At 42.8% G+C, this 26572-nt stretch overlaps 1 protein-coding gene across 7 annotated transcripts in view; it reads right to left on the reverse strand.

The window, feature by feature from the left end:
• Positions 1 to 15823: 15823 nt before the first annotated feature.
• ZBTB21 (zinc finger and BTB domain containing 21) overlaps positions 15824 to 26572 on the reverse strand; it is a 24505-nt gene continuing 13756 nt past the window's right edge. For 5 of the 7 annotated variants that reach the window (XM_011954066.1, XM_011954069.1, XM_011954073.1 and 2 more), the window contains one exon: positions 15824 to 23114. In XM_011954066.1, the coding sequence (XP_011809456.1) occupies positions 19901 to 23101 (3201 nt within the window). In that variant the 5' untranslated portion in view covers positions 23102 to 23114 and the 3' untranslated portion in view covers positions 15824 to 19900. The remainder of the gene's footprint in view (positions 23115 to 26572) is intronic. The other 2 variants (XM_011954071.1, XM_011954072.1) reach the window with 2 other exon arrangements.

The raw sequence follows: 26572 nt of genomic DNA on the forward strand, positions 1-26572 counted from the left end.
CAGAGGAGATGAGCTGGAGCCGCCTCCAGTTGGAAACGCCCTGCAGAAGCACCCAGGCCAAAGGAGCCTCTGTTCTCATAAAATCTCCCCGAGGCCCTGCAAGGAGGAGCAGGAGCCAGTGCTCCCCAATCCCTGCTGGGAGGAAGTGCCTGCCGCTACCCAGGCAGGGGAGGGGCTTGTTGGCATTTTCCCGCGAGCAAATGCAGCACAGAACGGGGTTCCGTAGGCCCCAGTCAATGAATTCCACCAGGAATGAAGTGAGACCTCAGGGGCAGAGGCCCACAGAGGACATCTGGCATCCAAGAGACGCACACATGGGGGACAAGGGCATTTCCAGGGCCTACGATGACATTATGCAAGCAGAGTCCTGATACACTTGCAGGTGGGTGAAGCCTCATGCAGGAGGCGTTCAGCTCCGCACCTCCTGGCCCCCTAAAGAACCAGCCTCAAGAAATGGGGCTGGGGACCACGTCCTTCTCAGTCAACTCTCTTCATTTTTCCCATGCCTCATCCAACGCCAGCGTCTGTTTCTTGACAAAGACTTACATGACGTTAGATGATGAGGAGAAAAACCCAAACCTTATTTCAGTGCCGCATGGGAAGAATTTCCCTGAGCTGATATGAATGATATACCTTCTGCTTTTAATAAGGTCCAGTATAAAGACGATTTGTGTGAAGAATATTTTGGTATTAAAAGATTTTGTTATTTTACCAAGGCCCCTTTGGTTTAAAATGTGTAATAGACTCTTCCTTTAATATTAGTTGGAGTTTGTCTCCCCAGTTTAACCTTAGAGGTCACTGTGATTGGGTGACCATGAGGCAGTTTTCCCAGATGCCTCTTGATCAACAGCTGTTCTGTTTCAAGGGCCTGCTCCTGATTGGTTTTGATCAGCTCTTGGATTTTTATTTTTATTTGTATTCATTATTTTGAAACAGGGTCTCGATCTGTTGTCTAGGCTGCAGTGCAGTGGTGCCATCTTGGCTCGCTGCAACCTCTGCCTCTGGAATTCAAGTGATTCTCCTGCCTCAGCCTCCTGAGTAGCTGGGATCACAGGCGTGTGCCACCATGCCCAGCTAATTTTTGTATTTTTAGTAGAGACAGGGTTTCACCATGTTGGAGAGGCTGCTCTCGAGCTCCTGGCTTCAAGTAATCCCCCGGCTCAGCCTCCCAAAGTGTTAGGATTACAGATGTGAGTTCCTGCGCCCAGTCGGTTCTTGGATTTTTAGTTGTTCTGGTTTATATCTGGTCGACTTTGATAAGGCTCCTTATAGAAGGATACGACCTGTAAACCAAAGCATCTGGATTATTACAGAAAATAAAATTCAGGTAAGAGCCAGATGTTGGCTGATAAAGGGAGTGCCAGGAACCCTCCAGCTCTAGAGATTGTGCCAGAGCCTCAGGGATCACCGGCCAAGCTGGGACTGCACCCTGCTGCTCAGTCTTCTTTTGTCGCCCTGGGAGAGGGAGATGGTGGGATTGGGCAGGGGGCTGGGGGTTAGGGGACAGTGCCACAACAACGCTCTTCAAAATCAAACCTGCGAGAAAGCAATGTTTACTTTTGTTTTTCATTCTGTGTATTCATGTTTCCATCTTTTGCTTTTGATCCACGTTTGCTCTCCTTTCTGTACTTGTCACGGGCATCTGGTCCCTCCTGGCCTACTGCATTCCTACTCTTTCTCGTCCCAGTTCAAGCGTGTTCCCCAACCAGCCTGCCCCTTGCATCTCTGCCAAGACATTGTTTCTCACGCACCTGGGAAGGTGTTGCACGTGCCTGAACACGCTAAGGGTCAGATGGACTCCAGGGTCTCAGCCAGCCAACCCTAACTTCCTAGGCTGCATGTAAAGCCGTTGTGTAGAGTCTTTTCTGAAAGTAGAGCCTCTTCTCCACTAAGTTATTTTTTCTTTTTAACTTAGGCCTTGCCCACGAGATACTTGGTATTCTTCCAGCTTTTATTTTATCTGCCCAAAGTATCAACTTTGATCAGCATCAGCATGACTTCAAAGTCTTTGTCAAGAAACAGACGCTGGCATTGGATGAGGCATGGGAAAGATGAAGAGAGTTGGCTGAGAAGGACGTGGTCCCCAGCCGCGTTCTTAAGGTTGGTTCTTTAGGGGGCCAGGAGGTGCGGAGCTGAACGCCTCCTGCATGAGGCTTCACCCACCCGCAAGTGCATCAGGACTCTGCTTGCAAAACGACGATCATTTCCTGGGTTATCAGTCTGGAAGCTGCATCCACAAAGAACAGTAGGCTGTTGGTTTTTGCTCGTGCATTCGTTCCTTCGTCCATTCGGCATTCCTGGGAGTGCAGCCAGCAGCCATGGGGCGCAGATGCAGTCTGTTCTGGGCCACACCTGAGAAGAGCTGCAATCCTTACCTCTTGCTGGAGGCTTTAGGCCCCACCTCGTGTCCTCCTGACCCACCTTTCTGCCTCAGCCCTGCTCTGTCACCCGGCAGTGCACAGGAAGGACCTGGCAGCCCTGTGCCTACGCTCTTGCCTCGGGTTTCCCTACTGCCCCTGCATGGGTCTGGCGTCACCATTCTGGGGGACAGGTAGATCTTGAAATGATGAAACATTAATTCCCTGGGGCCAGCCTTGACCAGTGAGTGACAAGAGATGGAGGACGAAGGACAAACACTTGCCACTTGTATCTCCCTTCTCAGAGGCTTCTCTGTGGGTCTCCAGGGTCCCCAGCAGGAGGCAGCGAATCCCCACTGCCCACAGCCTAGTAATCCAGTGCGGGTTCCCTTCTTCCCTGTTTCCCTCCTCCCAGCCTGTACCTGTTCCTGGAATCACTTCCCAGAACTCACCACTAGGCCACAAGCTCTTGTTATTGGAGGAAAGTAGCTAAGGCAGCCACAGGAAGTTCACAGTGCAGGGAGATGGAGTCAGGCACCCAGGAACCATCTCAGCCCACATGGGGAGGGCCATGAGGCATTTCCCAGAGTCTGTGGCACGGAAGAAAGCCAGCCTGGTCCCCTGGGCAGGTCAGGGGAAGGCTGAATTGAATCTTGAAGAGGAAGTGGGGAAGGGCAGGACAAACACTCTAGACTGCAGGAGCAGTGAGTTCAAAGGCCAGGAAACGTGAGGAGGCCGGGCTCCGTGGAGACTGGGTCCTGTCCTTCTGGTAGATCTGCCAGATACCCAGTGTGTTTGATTGGACCTGGTTGAGATGAGTTTGGAACTGAAGGCATTTCCTGGTCTAAGTGCAAAGTGACCTTGGAGAGAATTCAGTTTTACTCAGAGCGGATGAGGAACCCCCACCCTGGGATCAAGTGAGGAAGAGCTGCCATCAAGTTTGTGTGTCCCCTACAGCCGCGCTATTCCAGTGTGTGGGCCCAGACAGCAGCTTCCACACCACCTGGGAGCGTGCTGGAAATGCAGAGTGTCAGGCTCTGCCCTGGATCTGTGGAACCAAACCCTGCATTCTCGTTAAGAGCCCAGGGTGTTTGAATGCACATTAAAATTTGGGAAGTCCTGTCCTAGGGCACTTTGCAGAGGATGCTTTTGACTGGGCTTGGGGCAGGGCAGCAGAGTTCTGTAAGGGAAAGGGTCTTTGGCGAGAGAGGAGAGGAAGGACTCACAGCATCTGCTGGGAACTGGGGAGGCTAAGGCAGGGGGAGGAGCCAGGAGACACTGCCAGGTCTCATCCATGGGTGGGGGGTGACGTGCTTCGTGGAAATGCGGAGGGGGGGGAAAAGGGGAGGGGGCGATGGGCTCTGCCTGGGGCTGCCCCATCTGAGGTGTCCTTGGAGATAGGAAACCAGAGACGTTCACCGAGAATGATGTTAGTGAATCCTTGCTTCCTTGAGTCTTCACTATTTTCCAAGTCTTTACAAACCATCTGCTTAATGATTAGGTCTAGAATGTTCTTAGGGATCACTGTCATCATTACCAGACTGAAATTTCTGGAGTCATCTTATAGACAATTGGGATATTTATGCTTTCCCCTTTCATTTGCAACTCATATTAAGGTCCCTGCATGGGGTCCCAGTATATAACACCCCTCTTCCTCACCTGGGTGCTGCAGACGTTAGATATTAGATAAGTTGAATAAGCTGAGTGAAGTCATGAGTACCCAGGGAGCGAACAGTCACTATTTGTCCTGTGAAGGTAAGTTGAGGATGCGGCCTGAGATCTCCTGGTAAAGTTGGGTTGTGAATTGGGTAGATCTAGAAACTCAAGCACTGGCCGGGCTGATGGGGCCGATGAGTTTTCTGCAGGCAGCAGATTCCTAACCATGCCCCTCAAATATTCTTCCAGAACTTGCCAATCCAAAAGCCACACCCGCTCCCCAGGAGCCGGGTAGCCCAGGGTCACTCGAGGCCAGGAGATGGGTGATTAGAGCCCCTCTCCTGAGAAGACATGGGGTTGGGGGATGCTTTTCCACGACTCACCTGACCTCTAGGGGAAGGTCGGGTGTGTGGTGGGAAAGCTTGCCACACCTGCAAGCTCTGGCAGCATTTCCTGCAGGTCCACCTGGGCCCAAAGGCCTGGCCCTAGCAGTGTTGGAAGGCATCCCGGTTCTCTAGTCTCTGCCCCGCTCTGGTCCCTGCAGACTGATTTTACCTTGTGCACCGCTGTCTTTAGTGAAGAGATTAGGAGCAAAGTCAGAATAGAGGATGGAAGCCTGAGCTCTGAGGACGACTGCCCCCAAGCTCCTGACCCTGAGGAGACACACATGCTGTGTGCTGGGCACGGGACAGTCCTGGTCGTCTCCAGCTGGTCCTAGGATCTTGGACAAGTCTCCATCATCCTGGAGCCCTGTGGGGCCCTCCTGAGGCAATGGGGTCCAGCTGCCCTTGGGACTGCTCCAGCCGCCGCTCTCCAGGGTCCTGTCTTCTGCTTCTCTCAGGCCGGCGTGGGCAGCGCCTGCCAAGCCCTGTGGCTCTCGGCCACCTCCCAGCTAGGAACATGTGCTTGGGCCTCCACCTGTTGATTTTTAAAAAATTATTATTATTATTTTCTTTTTCTTTCTTTCTTTTTTTTTTTTTTGAGACAGAGTCTCGCCCTGTCGCAGTGGCACGATCTCAGCTCACTGCAACCTCTGCCTCCTGGGTTCACGCCATTCTCCTACCTCAGCCTCCCGAGTAGCTGGGACTACAGGCGCCCGCCACCACACCCAGCTAATTTTTTGTATTTTCAGTAGAGACGGGGTTTCACTGTGTTAGCCAGGATGGTCTCAATCTCCTGACCTCGTGATCTGCCCGCCTCAGCCTCCCAAAGTGCTGGGATTACAGGCCTGAGCCACCGCGCCCAGATGTAAAATTATTATTTTTTTAAAGCAGTTTCTGAAATCCTTGAAAAGCCAACTTTCTCATGTGAAGAAACACAGTGAATGTTATGGAACTCCTCACCATCTGATGAGGCCATTTGTAACTGGATCAGTGTTTTTCAAATTTGCCTAAGAATAACCAAGGTGTTGGTTAAAAATGGAGAGCAGTTCCCAGGCTCTCCTTGCATGGGACAATGAATCATTTAACATGGCTGCTCAGAGTGGGCCTGCTTCCAGCAGCCTGGGCTTGGCCTGGGCACTTGTTAGAAATGCAGACTCCTGGGCCCCGGCCAGGACTGGGAAAGCAGAACTGCCCTGTAGCAAGCTCCCCGGGGGTTCCAGTCACTTGGAAGTTTAAGAACAGGCCTTGATGGATCAGCGGTTCTCAATCTTGGCTGTATATTAAAATTTATTGGAAACATCCAAAGAGTTAACAAAATTTTCTCATGCCTGGGGCTCATCGTGAGAAATTCTGGTTGGTCTGCAATGAGGCTGGGCACACAAATACCCTATATTTACTTTTAAGGTATTTTATTTAAGTATAATATATGTAAAGAAATGGGCACGTATCATGTGTTCAGCTCAGTGAGTTTTCCCCAGTGGGTCAAACCTGTGTAGCCAGATCAGGAATAGGAAGGTGACCAGCACCCAGGACCCCTATACTGCCTCCAGTCGAGACCCCTGGCCCCCACCAAAGATAACCAGGCATTGACTCCTTATGGCATATGTGTTTTTGACTGTTTTTTTTCTTTACACAACAGAATCACGCAGTAAACAGTCTTCTGTGTCTGTCTTTTGCTCACTAGGTGTGGGATACAGCGTGTGACTGCGGCTTATCCACCCTCCCTGCCGAGCAGTAGTCATTTTGTGAATACACCTCTCTATCCCTTTGTACTGCTGTTGATGGGCACTGGATGGCTGGCACCGTGGGGCTATTATGAATATGGCAACTTGTGTCTCAACAGCTCCCCTAGTGACTTTATGTAGAGCCAGGTTTGCCACAGGATGCCACCACACCTGCTGGACACAACCTTTACCTTTGTGGTGACCTGGGGCCCTTTCCTGTCAGCTCCACGTTCAGAGACCACCAAGTCACTGTGGCAGCTACTGCTTTATCTTTGTGTCCTGCCATCCAAGAAGGACAAATGGCCACATCCAGAAGCCCCTGCATTCTTCCAGGACAGCGGGAGCTGTGGGGTATTGAAAGTTCTGCCTCACTTTCTTTCAGTCACACTCAAGAGATCTGAAGAACACTGCCTAATGCGCTGGCCCAAGAGTCGCCAGGCATCTGGTCAGGGAATGGGCTGCGGTGGGATACCCTGCCCAGGCTCCCTGCTTCCAGGAGGCTGATGCTTCCAAACAGAGATGGGTGAGGGGAGTGAGGTACCTGTCTGGGTGTAAAATGGAAGAGGATGCCAGAAACTCAGTAATCAAGATAAATATTTTAATGTAATATTAGAAAAAAACAAAATTAATGCAAAACATCCATTATGAACAAAAAAACCCCATCATTTTAACTAAAGACTAGTGCTAAGCTGAGCCACATTGGATCACAGGCAAAAGGAAAGCTGTGCACCCCTATATGTATGTTTTATATTTTGAATGGTTTTTTTTTTCTAGAACATTAAAGAAGTTGAAAAATCTTGAAAAATGGAAAAGTAGGTAACATTGTCATAAAATTGTTTCAAGTTTAAATATTTTACTAACACTATAAAGAAATTTATTATAATTTTGCTTTTCTGGCTTTAAGGGAAACTAACTCATCAATGGCATTTTCAACACCTACTTCTTTGCGTATCTCATCTTCTTTTCTTTCTTTTTCTTTTTTCTTTTCTTTTTTTTTTTTGAGATGAGGCCTCATTCTGTCACTCAGACTGGAGTCCAGTGGTATGATCTTGGCTCACTGCAACCTCTGCCTCCTGGGTTCAAGCGATTCTTCTGCCTCAGCCTCCTGAGTAGCTGGGATTAAAGATGTGTGCCACCACACCAGACTAAGTTTTGTATTTTTAGTAGAGACAGGGTTTCACCATATTGGCCAGGCAGGTCTTGAACTCCTGACTTCAGGTGATCTACTTGCCTCGGCCTCCCAAAGTGCTGGGATTACAGGCGTGAAATAAACCCAGCCACACTTACCTCATTTTCAATTCAGAGAGCTGCTATATTTGATAATTTCTCTTGACCAAGTGATGATCTCAAATCCTTTTAAGTTCATATATTATTTTCAATATTAATAACATTAAATATGAGGTATTTTAATAGCATTAAAAATTGAAGTGTCACTTAATTAAGAGATATTACAAGTGGCTATCTCATTAACATTAAATATTATCAAATATTAATATTAAATAATACTAAATATTTACAGTTTTACTAACCTTAAAATGATTTAACACTGGGAGGCTGGGGCAAGAGGGTCGCTTGAGCCCAAGAGTTCAAGGCTGAAATGCAGTAAGACTGCACCAGCGACTAGCCATTGCACTCCAGCTCAGGTGACATGGCGAGACCCTGTCTCCAAAAATAAATAAATACATAAATAAAATAATTTAAAATTTGTCACTTCATTGCCTGGGGTCCTATTGCCTGGACTATTGGTTTATATATTTTATCTGCTGTTTTAGTTGTTTTAGGTAGGAAGGCATATGCAGTCTTTGTTACTCTATCTTGGTCACAGCAGAAATCCCCCATAACTCCCAACTTTTCCTTCACATTTTCAATCCTGTCTCAGCTCATTCTGTGTAATTTTTTTCCTGATATATCTGCTTCTTCATTAGTTCTCTGCAGTCATATGCAATCTATTCTTTAACTCATTTATTGAGTTTTTTTACTTAAAACCTCTTTTCTTTTTTAGAAATTCCATTTATTCCTTTCTCGAATCTGCCTGTTCAGTACTGATAATGTTCAATTACTTGTCATCTTATTGTTTCACGTTTCATTTATTTAAACATTTCATAAGCATATGCTGTGTACCTGGCACATGCCAGCAGTCTCTGGTGGTCTAGTTCTGTTGGTGGTTGTTTCTGCTGACTCTCACTCAAGGGGTTGCTTGCCTGCTCATGTGTTGAGTGTGAGCCATTGGCTTGATCTGCTGGAATCATGGAAGTCTAAATTTGTGGTGCTTTCACAAATACAACTGTTATTGAATTCACTGCAAGCCACTGGTGTCATGGACTTGAAACCATGAGTTGGGGAACCCCAAGACCAACTCTGGGTTCACAGATTGGCTAGGAGGACTCACAGGACTTGGTAGAGAGTTGCACTGATGGGTGTGACTGATTTCAGTAAAAGGACACAAGACAAAATCAGCAAAGGAAAAGAAAGGCATGAAATCTGAAAGAAATCAGGAGTAAGCTTCCAAGAGCCCTCTCATAATGAAGTCACACAGGATGCATTTAATTCCTTCAGGAACTATTTGTGGCAACATGAATGAGACGTTGCCCCCAGGGAAGCTCATGAGAGACTTGGTGCCAGGGTCGTTACTGGGGGCTAGTCGTGTAGGTGTCTCCTGTCCAGGATGCATCAACATTCCAGACTCTTGGAAGGAAAGTGGCTGTTGAGCATGAAGTGTATGGTCTGCACAAGTTTAGGTGCAGTAAGCCACTGGGTTTATCAGGGACGGTGAGAACCTCCCAAAATCCAAGTTCCTAGATGCCAGGCCAGACTTAACCTTGCCTCCTTTCCCAGGAGAGCTGTGGTTACTCTCCTCTGTACACATTGTCAGCCCCCACCCACCCTGTAGGGTCCCGATTCAGGGTGGGAGTCACAGGCTCAACTCCCCTACTTTGTTAGTGTGCCTGGACAGAGACACTAGGAGTGTCCACCATTAGGTCACTGAGCTCTGCCTAGCTCATGAGTTTTGTTGGCTTCTTGGAGGTAAGTTGAGGAAGGGCTTGGAAAACTCCCTACAAAGTCTGGCATTCATCAAAAAGTGTGTCTTATCAAGAATCTAAGCGCTCCTCAGAGCACCTAATTCATCCTGGGTCAGCTATAAAAGCCCCCTGTTTTTTTAGAGGATTAAAAAAAGTGTCAATAAGAATTCATAGTCACAGTTATCCAGGCTAAAAAATAAACATGAATGTTGGGAGGTTGTCATCCACTGGACAACTTTTCCAACAGAAACATTAGAACCCCAAGTTTCCATTTATCTGTATTAGAATCTGTTTCTCCCTGCTTGGCTGCATGCCTGCTTCATTTCTTCCTTTAATCAGGGCCAACTTATTCATTAGGCACAGTAGACAAAGTGCTTAGAGCCCCTGGTACTTTTACGGAAACATAAATTTTTTTTAGTGGACCACAACAATGTTTGAGTTTATTTTAGAATCAGAAGGAAAAAAATGAGTTGTTAGGATTGAAGAAAAGTTTCTTTTTAATAGAGCCTGAATTATATTTGCCCTTATATCAATGTAGTTGCAAAATATAATTTTGTGTATATTTTGTGGAGGAAATGTGTCCCCAAAGTGTCTAGTGCCCACAAAAGTTATGCTGCGATCCTGCCTTCAAGGTATTAAAAAAAAAAAAAAAAAAAAAACTAAAACCACTTACTGGGGACGTAATATGCTCCTAGGCTTGTGTCTTAGCATTGGCAATGGAAATATGGTTATTCCAAATAATAGAATTTCCAAATTGTATAAATTTTAATATTTTTCCTGAGCTCTGGTAACTCTTCAACTATAACTCTTTGGATCATCAAGTAAATTTCCAGCGAAAGAGCTTTAGCTCCTCAATTGTTGGTAGCCTTTTCTTAGTGACAGGCTAGAGATTTTTCCAAACTATTCACTCTGACAAATCAGGAAAAGCTCCCACTCAAGGTTTCTAAAATAATATGGCTGTGTAGGGGCTGGACATGAAGGCTAACACTTCTTAGAGGCCCAACAGCAGTTGATGTAAATCATTTTATTTAAAGGGCTAGTAGGTTATTTTGTACTTAATGCTTTTACCTAACAAAAACTCAGACAGACATGTTATTTTTATAACACCAAACTTATACATTATTCAGTAATCTATCTTTGGTCTTTGGTTTTGTGAACAGAAAATGGCTCTTTTGTTCCATGAACTCCACTTGGAAACCCAACTTTCAGGCCCATGAAAACCTACTTTTAAATAATAATGAGGACCCTCAGAACAAAATCTCTGCTTCCTTACACACCAATTTCTGTTTCAAGTGGTAGAAATTAAGATTGCATCCTGATTTCCTGATGTCTTTATCACAAGAGAAAAGATCTAGTGTTTCTGCCATTTTAACTACGTATCATCTGTCACCAAAAACACTGAGAACCCAAAGCAATGGCTCTTCCTCCAGCCAGCAAGCTGGCCACCACCCCAGCCTGGCTTTGCAGAGTCCGTCCTTGCCACCCAGGTCATCTGAAGACCTGGCCAAGGGAAAGGGCTGTCTAATGGCAGATTGTGACTCATTATCAGCTTATAAAATCCACATACTGGATTGTGACCAAGGTTTTTCACTGTGAATGAATAAAATAGGCAGATTTACTGTGAAGCTGAAGCTCCAGGTGCCTCAGTTGTCACGACATTTCCAGGTCATAAATATCTCATTATTTTATAATTTGTAATATTTTATGGCTTTGTAAAACTGACCATGCATATACCAAACAGGAGAGAGACGCCTGTCTCTTTCCATCCTGACCTTCTCTCCCATGATTCCTTTCATGATGGTTGCTGCTGAAGTGACCATAGGCTTTTTCAGACCTGACTAAAGGCTCCGGAGCTGAGGAGGAGATAAAGTTAGTCTGAATTTAGTGAGACGTGTGTAATTTTTTTGTTAAGTTTGAGAAAATCTCTACTGAGTTCTTTTGTAAATGAGCTGCTTAGAATTTGGGAGAATTTTCCACTGGCAAACTTTGGGCATAGCATCCCCAGACATACAGGGCTAGGTGCTTTAGACCGTATTTGCTAACTTATCCATAACAAAGTAACAAGTTCAGTTCCACTTCTGGGCAAGATGAAATCATAGAGACTCGATTTTTCCATCTTGCATGAAATGACTAAATTCCAGACAAAGCATATGAAAGAGTGATTTTCAAAACATTGAACATAAGGCAACAAAGAACAGCGATCACTGGGAGATGAGAAAGAGATGAGATAAACCAGCGGTGTTCCTGAGTTGAGGAGATGGAGCTGGGAGCCCAGGGAGGGAAAGGCCGCTAGGGCTCTAAGCACAGTGTGCTGGAGAAGAGAAAGCCTGAGAATGAGCGAGCGAGGGAGTGAGCGCACGAATGAATAAGAACTAACTCTGGAGGTCTGCAGTGCACGAATGAATAAGAACTAACTCTGGAGGTCTGCAGAGAGGTCCCTTGACTCTTCAACATGTAAGGAAACTTCTTGAAGCTGGTTAAAAAAAAAAAAAAAAAAGCAAACAAAAAAACCTCAACAAAACACATAAGCATTAGAAGGAACAATCCCTGGAGTTCATACAGTGCTTGAAGTAATTCAAGGGCATTGAGTACAGGGGGTGTACTTGCTTCAGTAATGGAACAAAATTAGCCCTCATCTAAATTCTGCTCTGATCCCATTTAATACCATTTAAAAGCAAAACCTGGATAAAATGGTTTCCAAGTAAGTTAATTACATCCTCCAATAAAGCTCCAGAATATTTATAGAAATACAAAAATAACCAGCACCATGGGGTAAAGTTCACAATGTCTGCAATTCAACAAAACATTACCAGACATGCCAAGAGGAAACAAAAAGGTACCCAGAATGAGGAGAAAAATACATCAATTTAAAACAAACCCAGAAATGGAGTAGATGATAGAATTAGTAGACAAGGACATTATAAAGGTGTTCTAACTGTATCTCATATGTTAAAGAAGCCAGAGGAAAGATGGAATGTGTTAAGTAGAGACATAGAATATATACAAAAGATTCAAATCAAACTTCTAGAGATGAAAACTACACGTCTGAAATGAAAAATACACCAGATGGGGTTAGTGGCAGATTACACATTGCAGAAGGTTAGTGAACTAGAAGACATAACAATAGAAATTATCCAGAATGAAACATAGAGAGAAAAAAAGAGAACAATGCAACAGAATAGTGATTTCTGAGACAATTTCAAATGGCCTAATATAAGGTTATGCATCACAATCAAATTGCAATAAAACTGGTAATAAAGAGAACTTTAAAAAGCAGCCAGAGTAAAAAAGACACTGTATACAGAGGAACAAAGGTAAGGACAGTAGGATTTCTCACTGGAAGTAAAGCTAGAAACAGCGAGTAATGCATTTTTTTTTTTTTTTTTTTCTGAGGCGGAGTCTCACTCTGTCGCCCAGGCTGGAGTGCAGTGGCCGGATCTCAGCTCACTGCAAGCTCCACCTCCTGGGTTTACGCCATTCTCCTGCCTCAGCCTCCCGAGTAGCTGGGATTACAGGCGAGTAGCTGGGATTACAGGCGAGTAACGCATTTTAAGCACCACAAGAAAAAAAAACGCTATCTAGAATTCCATGCCCATCAAAAATAGCTTTCAAGGTTGGCAAAATAAATTATTTTTTAGATATACACGAGCTGAAAGAATTCCGTATCAGTAGACCTACACTGAAAGAAATGTTAATGTCTTTTGAGCAGAAGTAAAATGGTATGGGAAACTTGAATCTGCAGGCAAAAGAATGAGTACCAGAAATGGAAACTTAAATAGGTAACTATAAAGACTTTTTTAAAAAATTAATTAAATATCTTTAAAAGACAATTAACTATTTAAAGCAAACATAATAACGATGTATTTTGGAGCTTATTACACACACAAAAATAAAATGGCTGGTTTCAGGGCTCTAGCAGGGAAAGAGGGAGATGAGTCTGGAACATCTTGTTGTAGCAGCAATTAAGAAAAAAACTCAAGCTCTTTGAGCATTTTTCTTAGTTTGCCGAGAGGACGTGTCAAACTTTGCCAAGAGGGCATGTCAAAGCTTGCAGCAGCCTGGTTTGAAATTCCTACTACTAAATTTAGGAAAATTTGAACATCAAAAAAAATAAAAAAGGTGGGAACTGATTAGAAACCAATGAACAGAATAGGAATCTATGAATCCACAACACATACACATGTAAATGTGTAAGTTAATGGGACTTACAGAATTTTTTTTTCTTGCAGTAGAAAGCCCACAAATAAATGAAGAGGGAATGATGGTATGAGAAAACCTCCATTTGGCAACAACTGTAAAAATAAATTAATTCAGGCAAGGAACATCAAGAGATGCTCAAGTTAGTGGGTAGAATTGAGATGAGGAGAACTTTACATAGTCTCAAAATATCTCCCCACGAAATACTTATTAACTACAAATGGGGGCAAACATAGTGAAGTTGACAGAAGTCAACCTTAGTCAAAGGATTAAAATGAATGCCATCAGCAACAGGGCATACAGGCATCAGATGCCATCCATAGGTTGGAATGAAGAGAATACAGATTCTGCATATTTTGACCGCAAAATGCATAGTGATGGTTCAGCCACGAGAAAGCATGGGACAAACTCCAATTAAGCAATACTCTACAAAATGACTCGTTCACAGTCTTCCAAATGATCAAGGCCATAGAAGCCAGAGAGAGAATAAGGAATATTCCAGACTACAGGAGACTGGGATACCTGAGAATGGGGAATCGGAGTAAAAAGTTAAGAAAAACAAGTCTGTTAATGGTTTACAAATACCACCACACGCCTGTACAGTGCTTCACACACAGTAAGCACTCAGAATTAGTTACTATTCCTTTTCTTAGGTTTACTGATGAGTTTATTAGGCAACTGTCCACACTGGGGTGTCGTAAGGGGGACCTTGGCAGTGCCAGTGATGCACATGGATTGTCACACATCCAAAACAATCATGGCAGCACAGAGCGCCTGGGATTCATAAAGTTCCAGGAACTTGTCAATCTAACACCAGCCATTCGAACATTTTCATTCTCCCTTGAGCATACTGAGAATCATATGAAAATTAAAATACACTATGGGTCTCTTACTGTGTAGGTGAATCAAACTCTGGAGACTGTTTGCAGAGATCTTCACTAACTTTCCCATATCAGCTAAAAACAAATTGGTTGACTGTTGCCTTGGACAAAATTTCTTTGCTGTATTTGTTTATCAAATACTTAATAGGCACCTTCCCCTTGCCAGGTCCTGGAAACGCAAGGAATAGCCCCTATCCTTGGGTACCTCCTAGTCTAGCAGGATAAACCACACGCGGATGAAATAGAAAGTAGCAAGTCGAGTGACAGGCCGAAATCAGGGTGTTATGGGCAACACTTAGGAGGGGCAACTGCTGTGGGCTGGGGTGAAGAGCACCTGGAAAGGGGCCAGGAAGTATTTTCTGGAGGAAACGATGCCAACCACAAGGGGGATTTAAGACACTGCACAAAAGGCAGACTTGCATTATCATGAGGTGGATGAACTGACCAAGGACTCTCCTGTGGAGGACAGGGGCTGATGGTCAATAGCATGATACCCAAATTAATGCTGCAGCAGGGTTTCCCCGTGCTGCATTTGTAAAGTGCCTCTATGACAATATGGCAAATCTTCACACATACACCATGTATGAGGAACACCTGCCACTCAACTTTCCAAGTTCATAGAGCTCACATTCGTAAGAACTGAGCCAAGATCTTGCCTCTGGCTGGGGAAAATATTAAACACTGGGGACATGATTTTGCTACCACACTATTTGCTGTCTTGAGTATGTGCCAAAGATTGAGAGGATGCAAAGGAGTGCAGCAATCCCAAACCTCATAAAGCCTGTTATTGCTAAAAAATAAAAATAAAAAAAAACAACAAAAAAGTTAAAGCAGAAGATTAAAATATACGTGTGTATATACGTGTGTGTGTGTGTGTGTGTGTGTAATTTGTTCCTGGTACAGTGTGTTCAAGACACTTTGGGCAGAGGCTCCCGAGAAAGGCTAGTTTAGGATATCAGCAAAGGAAAACAGAACTGTCAGAAGCCAAGAAGTGCGAGTCCAAGCAGGTGAGAATCAGCACTGATTAACCCACTGTGGGTCTCTGTACCTTCTCCCTAATTCCTTCTTTTCCAGTCAGCTTGGTGGCATTAATTTGATTATCTACAGTTCAGCTGTTCACGTTACAGGGAGAGCTAATAAAATTTAAAAAATGATATACCCCAGTTTTACAGAAAAGCCTCATTAGAATGGGGGGAAAAAAAGCTATGACATTAAATTCTTTAGATTATCAAATAAAACTGGTTTATCAATTGCTATGCAGAAATATTAATGCCGGGTACTTAAAAATGTTCTTTTTCTGCATTTACCCCCCTGCCCCATCACCTTAAAAACTACTAGTGTGAATAGTAAAGGAAATGGCAGATGAGCAAAGATGGTTGCCTATCTGGTTTTAATCATCATATATTTGTGGTGCCCAAATAACTAAAGTTTTAATACAACCTTAATTCGATACGCAACCTGGAATGGGAGAAAATTAAATCTCTCACAACTCATAAGTGGCTATTCACATTACCCAAATAAGAAGATTTTAACTTTACTTTCATAAATGTAAATGCTACACATGGTTACTACCAAAGTACAGAGCATACCATTGAGACTGACTCAAAGCAAAATACAGTACAAATTTATTGACTCCAATCATTCTTAGTCAACATTTAAGCAAACAGACAAAATAATTGAATACAAATAAGCAATGGATTAACATTAGATAGAAATCCTATTTTACCATGAATTTTCAGTTCGAAAAAGCTTATTCCTAAGTAAAATTGAAAAATGACTTACTCTGCTAAGGCATATGACAAAATATACAGAATTATAAACATTCATGTGTTTTTCTTTTAGCCATAAGCATATATTCAACGGAAAACTTGAAATAGCCTTGGACTAATGTTCTGAAAATTAGTATTAACTGACTATAACTGTGTGAAAAATCTGGACAGCACTAACAAATGATGAAAGAGCACTGAATTCTGTTATTTTAAAGATTTACAGTAAAATGCTTTGGTTCCCAAAAGACTGTCTCTAAAAGGAATTTTTAAAAACACCTGACATTGTAACTCATTTTTTCTCCTCCAGAATCTAAACACCGACTTTGTCTTCCCCCGAGTCACATGGGAATGCCATAAGCTGGAGTACCTGCTGAGATGCACTGAAAGAGCATATTAAAAATTACAACAATTAAACTTCTTAAAGTGCTAAAACCACAAAAAGCCATAAATGAAAACCTATTTTTTAAAACTTAAAGTTTAGTAGTCAGTGTTAAAGAACACTTTTAAAGAGTATGTGTTAGCATTATTTAAATCAATAATGCATTTCACAATTATTGCAGAAACATCACTGAGACATTGTAAATTGACAAACTGACTTGTAATCCAGTTAGATAAAATTTATACAGAAATCTATTTGGAATTATACCTAATTATTTTTTACTAAGAAATTTCAAATAATTTTACTTCTTAAAGTTCCAGATTACAGTTGTATACACGCACGCATGCACGTGTGTACAAACCCAATTTGAGGCAACAAAGGCCAACTTTAGATCTGTTAATTCTCACATCTCTCCCTCACCTTCATCAGACAGCTGGCTTTGTAGATGCAGCCACACTGCACCTCCGTGAACAGACACATTTTATTCCTGTTTCACAGCAGCTACTCTCATTAGCACCAATGGGACTACATATGGATTCAAACGGTCACTAATTAAGTGCTGGGGCATATTTTTACTGGCAAGGCTATAAACATTCCATTCCAAACCAGGATACCAAGAACTCACACATCTCCCCACAAATGTAAAGAACATCACTGTTGAATTGTTGTATATTCTGGTAAAATTATAAATGCATACTAACTAGTTTTAAAGGTGAATATTCTACAAATCTTCAAATATTACTGTTAAAATGCACAATATTTGTTACCTCCATTGCTTACTTTGAGTGATAAAAACACGTTTTATGTTACTCCCTCCTTCTCCCACATAAAGAAAATGATTCAATATCAAGTTCTCAGATTAACAAAGTATATATTAAAACATTTTACATTCTTTCCACAACTGCATAAAAAAGCAGGCATCCTGCATACTTACATGGAATAAAGAGCTTTCTACATTTTCAAAATTAATTACAATCCTAAAAGATATTTACATGAATATCTTCACTAGCTAATGAGTTGCAACAATTTAAACCAACTTGTTTCACACCAAGTATTTGCCTACTGGCTGAGATAAACATTCTTAAAAAACTTTACTAAATAAAGTAATTAACATATCTTTCATTATTTTACTTCTTAACATTTAAAATAGTTACATGAGTGGAAGCATATTTTTTTGACCACCAAAATAAACTCTTTCAGCCTAATGCTTTTTAAGTACAGTATAAAAAGTAATAGAAAAACCAGAACGGCATTATAAATGTTTTTGGTTCAAAATTTTATTTGAAATCTTATATTCCTTGCTTAGACAAAAATGTGAAGACAAAACACCAGTCATTTTTAAAATCTAACAGATATGCAGAACCTATGTTTAGATCAAAAATTTTTTTTTTTTTTTTTACTGATTAACAGTATTATTTTTTAAAAATCTTCAAAAATGTAGCATAAAGGTTCAAGTCCTGGGATACTGAATTTATAATGCCAAGATACTCTGTATCATGGAATTATCACCAACAGATACTCTAATGGCCAAGTAGGTGATGATCACTCAGGGAAACTGTCTTCTTCTGAAGTGACAGCTACTAAGATGGTCAGAGTAAGAAATACCACATTACACGGGGAATGAATTCAATGTACAATAATCCATCCTGATGTTTCATGTAAAGCCATATGCTTTAGTTTTATCCTTAAAATGCATAGATTTCTTTAGGAGAACAAAGATGGCAAGAATCAATAACTGCAATTTATTTTCCCTTCTCCATCAAATTTAAGAAAGAATAGGAAGTAACTACTAAAATGTGGAATTTTGGAGTTTTTTCAAGTGAAAGAATAAAAAGCAGAATTTCATATATAATATCTATAATGTACAAAGTCAATCAGTATTTTATAAAAATGTCTGGTTCAATAAAAAAATGAGAATTCTCTTTCCTCCCAGTGGGATGGAATGTTGGCAATAAGACTGATGGGTACAGAGTTATTTTCTGCTAGAGCACATATTTAAAGTTATTTCTTAATGACAGTAGTTGACTTTTTAAAAAATTTTGAAAGAATACCTTGTAACACAAACTAGAGTCTAAATTGGTATTACTTTCTTAAAAGGATTTTGTAGTTTCATTTTTTTAAATACATCTAATTCCCACCCCTACAAGTAAAAATTTTCCCTTTTGAAACACCACACTGAACTTTGGATATCCTATTGAAAGGCTTGCAATTACAAATTATACATAGTATTCTCTGAAAAGCCCAAAACCCACGGACCAAAATAAGTAGCGAAAACTAATTTTGGACCACTGATAGGGCTTTAATACCTACTTCTGAAATATTAAGCAATGATGTAGAGAATGGCCTTGCTGATTTTAACCACCAGACCACCAAAAAATTCTAACAGAAACTGTCACAAAAGAGAGGCAGGAAAATGTGTATGTTGTATATATTGTTCTTGAAAAGCATGTTGAAACTGCAGCGAGATGTTTCTCCTCTGCTCTGAATTATCTGGAAGTAAACGGTAATTTAGAATTTTAGATCAGCTGTGCTAACTCTTGAGTATCTGGGATCTATTTAAATACATGTCTCGACCTTATTTTTTATACTAATGTTAAAATCAAAATTAGTGCTATATGGTTAGCTTTGTTTTTGGTCCTAACTACACTCAGATTTTCAATTTGTGACAGCATAAATCAGAGGAAATGAAACATTTGCAGTCCTTCAAATGCTGGTCTGAATTTAGACTGTGGTGCAGTGTACATGTAACATGGTACAAGTTTTTATCACAATGTCTATCACTACTGAAACCCTTATAAACTGACTGTAGGGGACTTCCATAAATTGCACTCATTTCCCAGGTCTTCCTTAGAGTTTATCGCTTATTATATTGACTGAGAACAAGTTTTTGTTAGTTTATAAAGATCTAAGTGTTACTATTGCTGATTTAAATTTCTCACAATTGTCATACAAAAAGAAGTTCTACATGACCACAAAATACCAAATATTTATTTTTATCAAGTGTCAGGATAACTTATCCAAGTTGAGATTCATCTTTTATTGCTAAAGTAGTCTAAGATACAAATCAATAAAGAAAACTACTCCACTTCTTCCTGATATATTTTGGACTTAAGAACACGGTTAAGATTTAACTAGAACTCAAGTGTCTAAAATAATCAAAAGAAGGAATACTTCGATAGTATTCCACTAATTACAAATCAGTAAAAAACCAACCACCTCAATTAAATGATTATACCGACACCATGGAATGAGGAACCATGCACACAATCAAGACTGATCCAATCTCAACATCAACGAAATCAAACCATCTCGTTCTTGTACAGTCCAGAATCACAATATTTTAAAAGGTGTATTTCTAAAGTTGATTAAGGACTTTACTAAGTAATTATCAATTTGTCTCAAACTTAATTTCAAGCGTAACCATCTCCAACCTTTATTATTCTTGTTTAAAAAATATTTTGTTTCTTATGACACATTTCACAATTCTGGTTGAAATCTGGGGACTGCCTCCCATAGGTAAAAAGTGTTGGTCTTTCAATTGTGTGTTTGTTCGTGACTCCAAAGACTAAATGCAGTCTTGAATGTCCTGTGGCAAAGTTTACACATAAACTGTCTTTTAAATGTGATTGCTGAAAGGGGTGGGGCATGGTAAAAGAGGGTGTCTGATTCTTGGGGCACAAACAGTTTTTCTGTGGCTGGAGTTGGGTTTTCGGACAGGCCTGTGGGGCTGTCAGGCTCCAGAGGCTGGATCTTGGGCAGTGGCGGTGGCGGTGGCAGAGGTGGTGGAGAGGGAGAGTTTGTGGGAACAGGGCACACCTCAGATTCCTTATGTGCCGATTCCTCTGAAGCCTGAGACATGTGCGACTGGAAGTGACTCCAGAGTCGAAAATTAGTGCGAAAAGCTTTGTTGCACACGTGACAAATAAATGGTTTCACAGAGCACAGAAGCTCCTGGTGACGCTCCAGCTGCTTGTGCACTGTGAACATCTTCCCACACTTCTCGCAGGGCCACAGGCTGGCTTCTTTGCTAGGACCCGCTTCTTTGGGGGCTGTGCTGGCCTCGGGTGTCTCTTCCTCAGCCTCCTCCACAGGCTCCTCTTTGACTTGGATTTTCAGTTGCTTGGAAAGACTAAGATCTTCAGGGAGACAAGAGGAATCTTCCGAGTCGAAGTTAACTTGTTCTGAAGAATCACTGAACACGTTATCATCTTTTGTGGTGACGATGTGGTTTACTTTATTGGGCTCAGGGTGGGACTGGGGCCTTGAAGAACCAGTTACATCACCATTGTGGTCCAAAACGGGCAAAGAAAAGTTTTCGGTGGGTGCCATGTTGTTCTGATTATGGACTTCAACCTGGTGCCGCCAGATGCTGAAAGAGGACTTGAAGGTGCGCATGCACTCGAGGCAGGTCAGCTTCTTATACTCACACTTGCTCTCGTGTTCTTGCTTCAGCTCGGGCGAGAAAAACCTGAGGCTGCAGTAAGGGCAGACGGCCGCGTTCCGGCACAGCCGCTCGTGGCTTCCTTGCTCTAGGAGAGAAGAGAGCTTAGCATTACAGAGACGGCACTGGTAAACCTCCTTGTTTTCTACTGGACTTGCAAGAGGAGCATGCTCTTTTGGTTTAGCAACTTTATTTACTCCAAGGGGTTTTTCTCCTGGATGCATTTTTATGTGCTGCTTAAATTGAGAGAGAAAGCGGTACGCTTTTCCGCAGTAAGTACAAATGTAAGCTCCTTTGGCTCGAGATCTCAAGTTCCTCTTGATGACTTGCTGCGCTTGGGAGCTACTCTGTCCCTGAAAACCAGGCTTGCCGCGCCTTAACTTAATGATCAGGGCCTTCTTAATTTCTCTCTCTCTCACTATGTCAATCAGCTTTCTTTGGAATTTTTCATCCAAAACAGCATGTGAACTAGAGGCTGGTGATGGGTTCTTCACTATGCCGTGTTGGGTCTGACAGTGTGTCCACACTTTGAAGTTGGTGTGAAACCTCTTGTGACAGATGTCACAAGCGTAGGGCTTTTCTGGGTTATGGTACATGTTAACATGACGGTGAAGACCTGCTGTTGATCTAAAGATCTTAAGGCAATGTTTGCATTTAAATTTTTTGTTTGGTCTCGTCCCCTCCAACTCACCAAATTCCTCTTTATTCAAATCAGAATCTGGAAAATCTGCATCAAGGATAGTAGGGCTTGAGCCTTCCTCAAAATTATCTTCTGACACAGGAGACCCATGCTCATTCACCTTTAACTTCTTAAACGGCAATCTTCGGTCCGCTTGGAACCTCCTTTTTGCTGGGAGTCTGCTCATGTCTTTTTGGTCATCTTCTGTTTTCAGAGACAGGTCTCTCGTGACCGACGAAGATGAGGCAGTTGCTGTTGCTGCCGCATCTCCCACAGTGACGCGGATGATGTCCGAGGGGTCCGACAGCGGGCTGCTGGGCTCGGTCTTTATGCGCACCTCAGTCACAGGGGAGGCTCCCTCCCTGTCTGTTGACTGAGAAGCACTAAAGGACCTGAGGCGATGCGGTTGTAGCACTTGAGGCCTGTCATCTAGGGCTGTTTTTTCACTACAATCTTTTAAAGATGACTTTTGAGATAAAGCACACAACACATTCCCTGGTGCATCATTGGACACCGAAGATGATCCCTGGGAAGATTTCAAATCTATGGAAGGTGAATAGACAGGAACCTGGCTATCCATCGACAAAGATCGTCTGAGGAGACTCTTAACAAGTGGGCCACTCCTGTCAATGCTTTGGTTTCCAGAACCAGATCCACTGGATGGGATCACTAAGCCTAACTTTGAATAATACAACAAGTTTCTATCTTCACCTTGACCATTTCCTTTGTTAGTTTCTTTTAATACATAGGGAGTCTCTGATGAGCTACAAAGAGACAAAACAGGTGGCCGTGGTCTCTTCAAAGCCAGCTCTAGAGCTTTTCCTTTTGGAAGCTGACCACTCACACCTGGTTTATCATCCATAGCTTCTCTGTCTTGCAGAGGTTTTGAAGGCAATACTGCATTTCTTTTCACCAAACTGATTCTATTAGGATCATCCAAAGATCCAGAATGCTCAAGAGACTTTGCATATCCCACAGAACTATCTTTCGGCCAACTCTTTTCAGTTAATGACAAACTATGAAGTGGTTCAATTGGTTTTGGGACATGTGGCTTATTGGCATTAACCTTGACAGCAATGCTAGGAGAGGGCCGGGAAGTATGGCTTACATCAGGTTGATTTTGACTAACAGTTTTTCCTTGTGCTTCGTTTCTACTTTGACAAACAATGACACTTCTCTTTTGAGAACTGTTTTCATCATCTTCTACAAACACTTTTTTTCTATTAGGACACGTTGGAAAGGGGGCTTGAGGTGTTTTAGAAACGATGTTTGTCAGAAAGGAAATCCCAAGACTATAGCCAAGTTCTTGCACAGCAGCAAGGCTGCTCTTCTCAACAAATAGAGAGGAAGAATAAATGTAGTTTAAAACATTATCAAAAGCATCTGGCTCACAGAAGTCAAGCTGAAATACAGCTTGTGACTCATTTTCCTTATTTGTGAATAAACTCTGAAAGTATTCGCTGCTGGCAGCCAAGACGTTTTTATGAGCTCGGAACTTTTGGTCTCCAACAATCAGCAGCACATCGCACAGCTGTCCTTTGAGACGCTCCTCATTCAGGGCACTTAGGAGAGAAATGGCGTGTGCGGGGTTGATGTAATGCAGTAATCCCTCCATGGCTTGAGTTTATCTAAAAGACAAAATGTAAAATTACTATAGATATTGCAGTGAAAAGTTCCCTTGGAATGAAGGGCTCCTCAAGAGCAGGGAACATCAGCTGTCTTTGCAAAGGTACCAATATTTAGCAGATCGTAGGCTGACAGAAGCTTTATGAATGAACAATCTTATTTAAATAATGGTGAAAACGTAAAATAAGTCTCGTGGTTTAAGTAGGTCCTCATTAAAACAGAAGAACTGCAGAAACTATAACATAGGCATTTGCATACCATCAAAAAGGCTGCCAGAACTTGGCAGGTGGATATGGAAGCAATATTTGAAAATAAAGGTTTATTATTTAGGGTCCTTATCCATTTGATGCTTGGCACTGTTCCTTATCAGTTCAGAAAACAAGTATGAATTATCAAAACCCCTGAAGTCTATAATTCTGAAAGAAAATCAGCTTTATTACTACATATACTTAAACATAATGTGAACTGTTAACAACTGGTTGCAAAGCAGGTCTTGTGAGACCCTTATTTTTTATTTTGAGACAGGGCATCTCTATGTCACCCAGGCTGGAGTGCAGTGGCACCATGATGGCTCACTGCAGCCTCAACCTCCTGGGCTCAAGCAATCCTCCCACTAAGCCTCCTGAGTAGCTGGGACCACAAGCATATGCCACCTTGCCAGGTGATACGGTTTGGTGGTGTCCCCACCCAAATCTCCTTTTGAATTGTAACTCCCACAATTCCCACAAGTCGTGGGAGGGACCCAGTGGGAGGTAACTGAATCATGGAGGTGGGTCTTTCGCGTGCTCTTCTCATGATAGCACAAGCTCTCTCTTCCCTGCTGCCATGTGAGATGTGACTTGCTCCTCCTTGCCTTCCACCATGATTATAAGGCCTCCCCAACCACATGGAACTGAGTCCACTGAACCTCTTTTTCTTGTAAGTTACCCAGTCTTGGGTATGTCTTTATTAGAAGTGTGAAAATGGACTAATACAGTAACTTGATACCAATAGACTGGGGCACTGCTGAAAAGATAACCAAAAATGTGGAAGCAACTTTGGAACCGGGTAACAGGCAGAGGCTGGAGCAGTTTAGAGGACTCAGAAGAAGACAGGAAAATGAGGGAAAGTCTGGAACTCCCTAGAGACTTGCTAAATGGCTTTGACCATAATGCTGATAATGATATGGACAATGAAATTCAGGCTGAGGTGGTCTCAGATGGAGATGAGGAATTTGTTGGGAACTGAAGCAAAGGTGACTCTTGTTATGTTTTAGCAAAGTGACTGGTGGCATTTTGCCCCTGCCCTAAAGATCTATGGAATTTTTAACTTGAGAGAGATTATTCAGTGTATCTGGCAGAAGGAATTTCTAAGCAGCAAAGCATTCAAGAGGTGACTCAGGTGCTGTCAGAGGCATTCACTTTTATAAGGGAAGTAGAGAATAAAAGTTTGGAGAAGTTGCCACCTAACAGTAAAAATAAAAGAAAATCCCATTTTCTGAGGAGAAATTCAAACTGGCTGCAGGAATTTGCCTTAGTAACGAGGAGCCGAATGTTAATCACCCAGACGATGGGGAAAATGTCTCCAGGACATGCCAGAGACCTTTGCAGCAGCCCCTCCCATCACAGACCCAGAGGTCTAGGAGGAAAAAATGGTTTTGTGGGCCAGGCCCAGGGAACCCTTTCTGTGTGCAGCCTAGGAACTTGGTGCCCTGTGTCCCAGGTGCTCTAGCCATGGCTGAAAGGGGCCAAGGTACAGCTTGGGCCATGGTTTCAGATGGTGCAAGCTCCAAGCATTGACAGTTTCCATGTGGACACCTGTATGTCCAGGAGGAAGTTTGCTGCAGGGCTGTGTCCCTTCCATGAGGGACAGGGCCCTCATGGAGAAACTTCTGCTAGGGCAAAGCAGAAGGGAAATGTGGGGTTGAAGCCCCCATATAGAGTCCCCACTGGGGCACTGCCTAGTGGAGCTGTGAGAAGAGGGCCACCATCCTCCAGAACCCAGAATGGTAGATACACCGACAGCTGGCACTGTGTGCCTGCTAAACCCACAGACACTCAATGCCAGCCCATAAAAGCAGCCAGGAGTGGGGGCTATACCCTGCAAAGTCACAGGGGCGGAGCTGCCCAAGACCATGGGAGCCCACCTCTTACATCAGCTTGACCTGGATGTGAGATACAGAGTCCAAGATCATTTTGGGGCTTTGAAATTTGACTGCCCTGCTGGATTTTGGCCTTGCATGGGGCCTGTAAGCCTCTTTGTTTTGGCCAATTTCTCCCATTTGGAACGGCTGTAGTTACCCAACGCCTGTACCCCCACTGTATCTGGGAAGTAACTAACTTGTTTCTGACTTTGCAGGCTCATAGGTGGAAGGGACTTGCTTTGTCTCAGATGAGACTTTGGTCTGTGGACTTTTGAGTTAATGCTGAAATTAGTTAAGACTTTGGGGGACTGTTGGGAATGCATGATTGGTTTTGAAATGTGAAGACATGAGATTCGGGAGGGGCCAGGATGGAATGATATATTTTGGCTGTGTCCCCAGCAAAATCTCATTTTGAATTGTAGCTCCCACAATTCCTCACATCTGGGAGGGACCTAGTGGGAAGCAACTGAATCATGGGGGCAGGTCTTTCTTATGCTGTTCTTGAGATAACGAATAAATCTCAGGAGAGCTGATGGTTTTATAAAGAAGAGTTCCCCTGCACAAGTTCTCTCTTCTCTGCCACCATGTGAGATGTGCCTGGCACTCGCGTTCTGCCATGATTACACGGCCTCCCCAGTCACGTGGAACTGTCAGTTCACTGAACCTCTTTTTGTTAGTTACCCAGCCTCAGGTATGTCTTTATTAGCATTATGAAAATGGACTAATTACACCTGGGTAATTTTTTTTATTTTATTTAGAAGTGGGGCCTCACTATGTTGCTCAGGATGGTCTCCAACTTGTGGGCTCAAGAGATCCTCCCCCTTCAGCCTCCTCAAGTGTTGGGATTATAGGCATGAGCCACTGAGCTTGGCCAAGAGACCTTTAAAAATAGATAAGAATTTGGAAAGAGAAAAATTATTTGCTAATTACTAATGAAAGTGTTTATGCCGGGCACGGTGGCTCACACTTGTAATCCCAGCACTTTGGGAGGCCAAAGCGGGCAGGTCACTTGAGGTCAGGAGTTCGAGACAAGCCTGGCCAACATGGTGAAACCCCATCTCTACTAAAAATACAAAAATTAGCCAGGGATGGAGGCATGCGCCTGTAATCCCAGCTACTCAGGAGACTGAAGTATGAGAATCACTTAAGCCTGGGAGGTGGAGGTTGTAGTGAGCCAAGATTGCACCACTGCACTCCAGCCTGGGTGACAGAGCAGGACGCTGTCTGTTTAAAAAAAAAAAAAAGAGAGAGAGAGAGAGAATTGCAGGACAGCAACTGCAGACCATTGAATTCCAAATAAGGTGCACTTTTGAGTTGGAGGGACCAATGCGACTGCAC

This window comes from Colobus angolensis, unplaced genomic scaffold (assembly GCF_000951035.1).
Source record: "Colobus angolensis palliatus isolate OR3802 unplaced genomic scaffold, Cang.pa_1.0 Scaffold38, whole genome shotgun sequence".
Classification (NCBI taxonomy): domain Eukaryota; kingdom Metazoa; phylum Chordata; class Mammalia; order Primates; family Cercopithecidae; genus Colobus; species Colobus angolensis.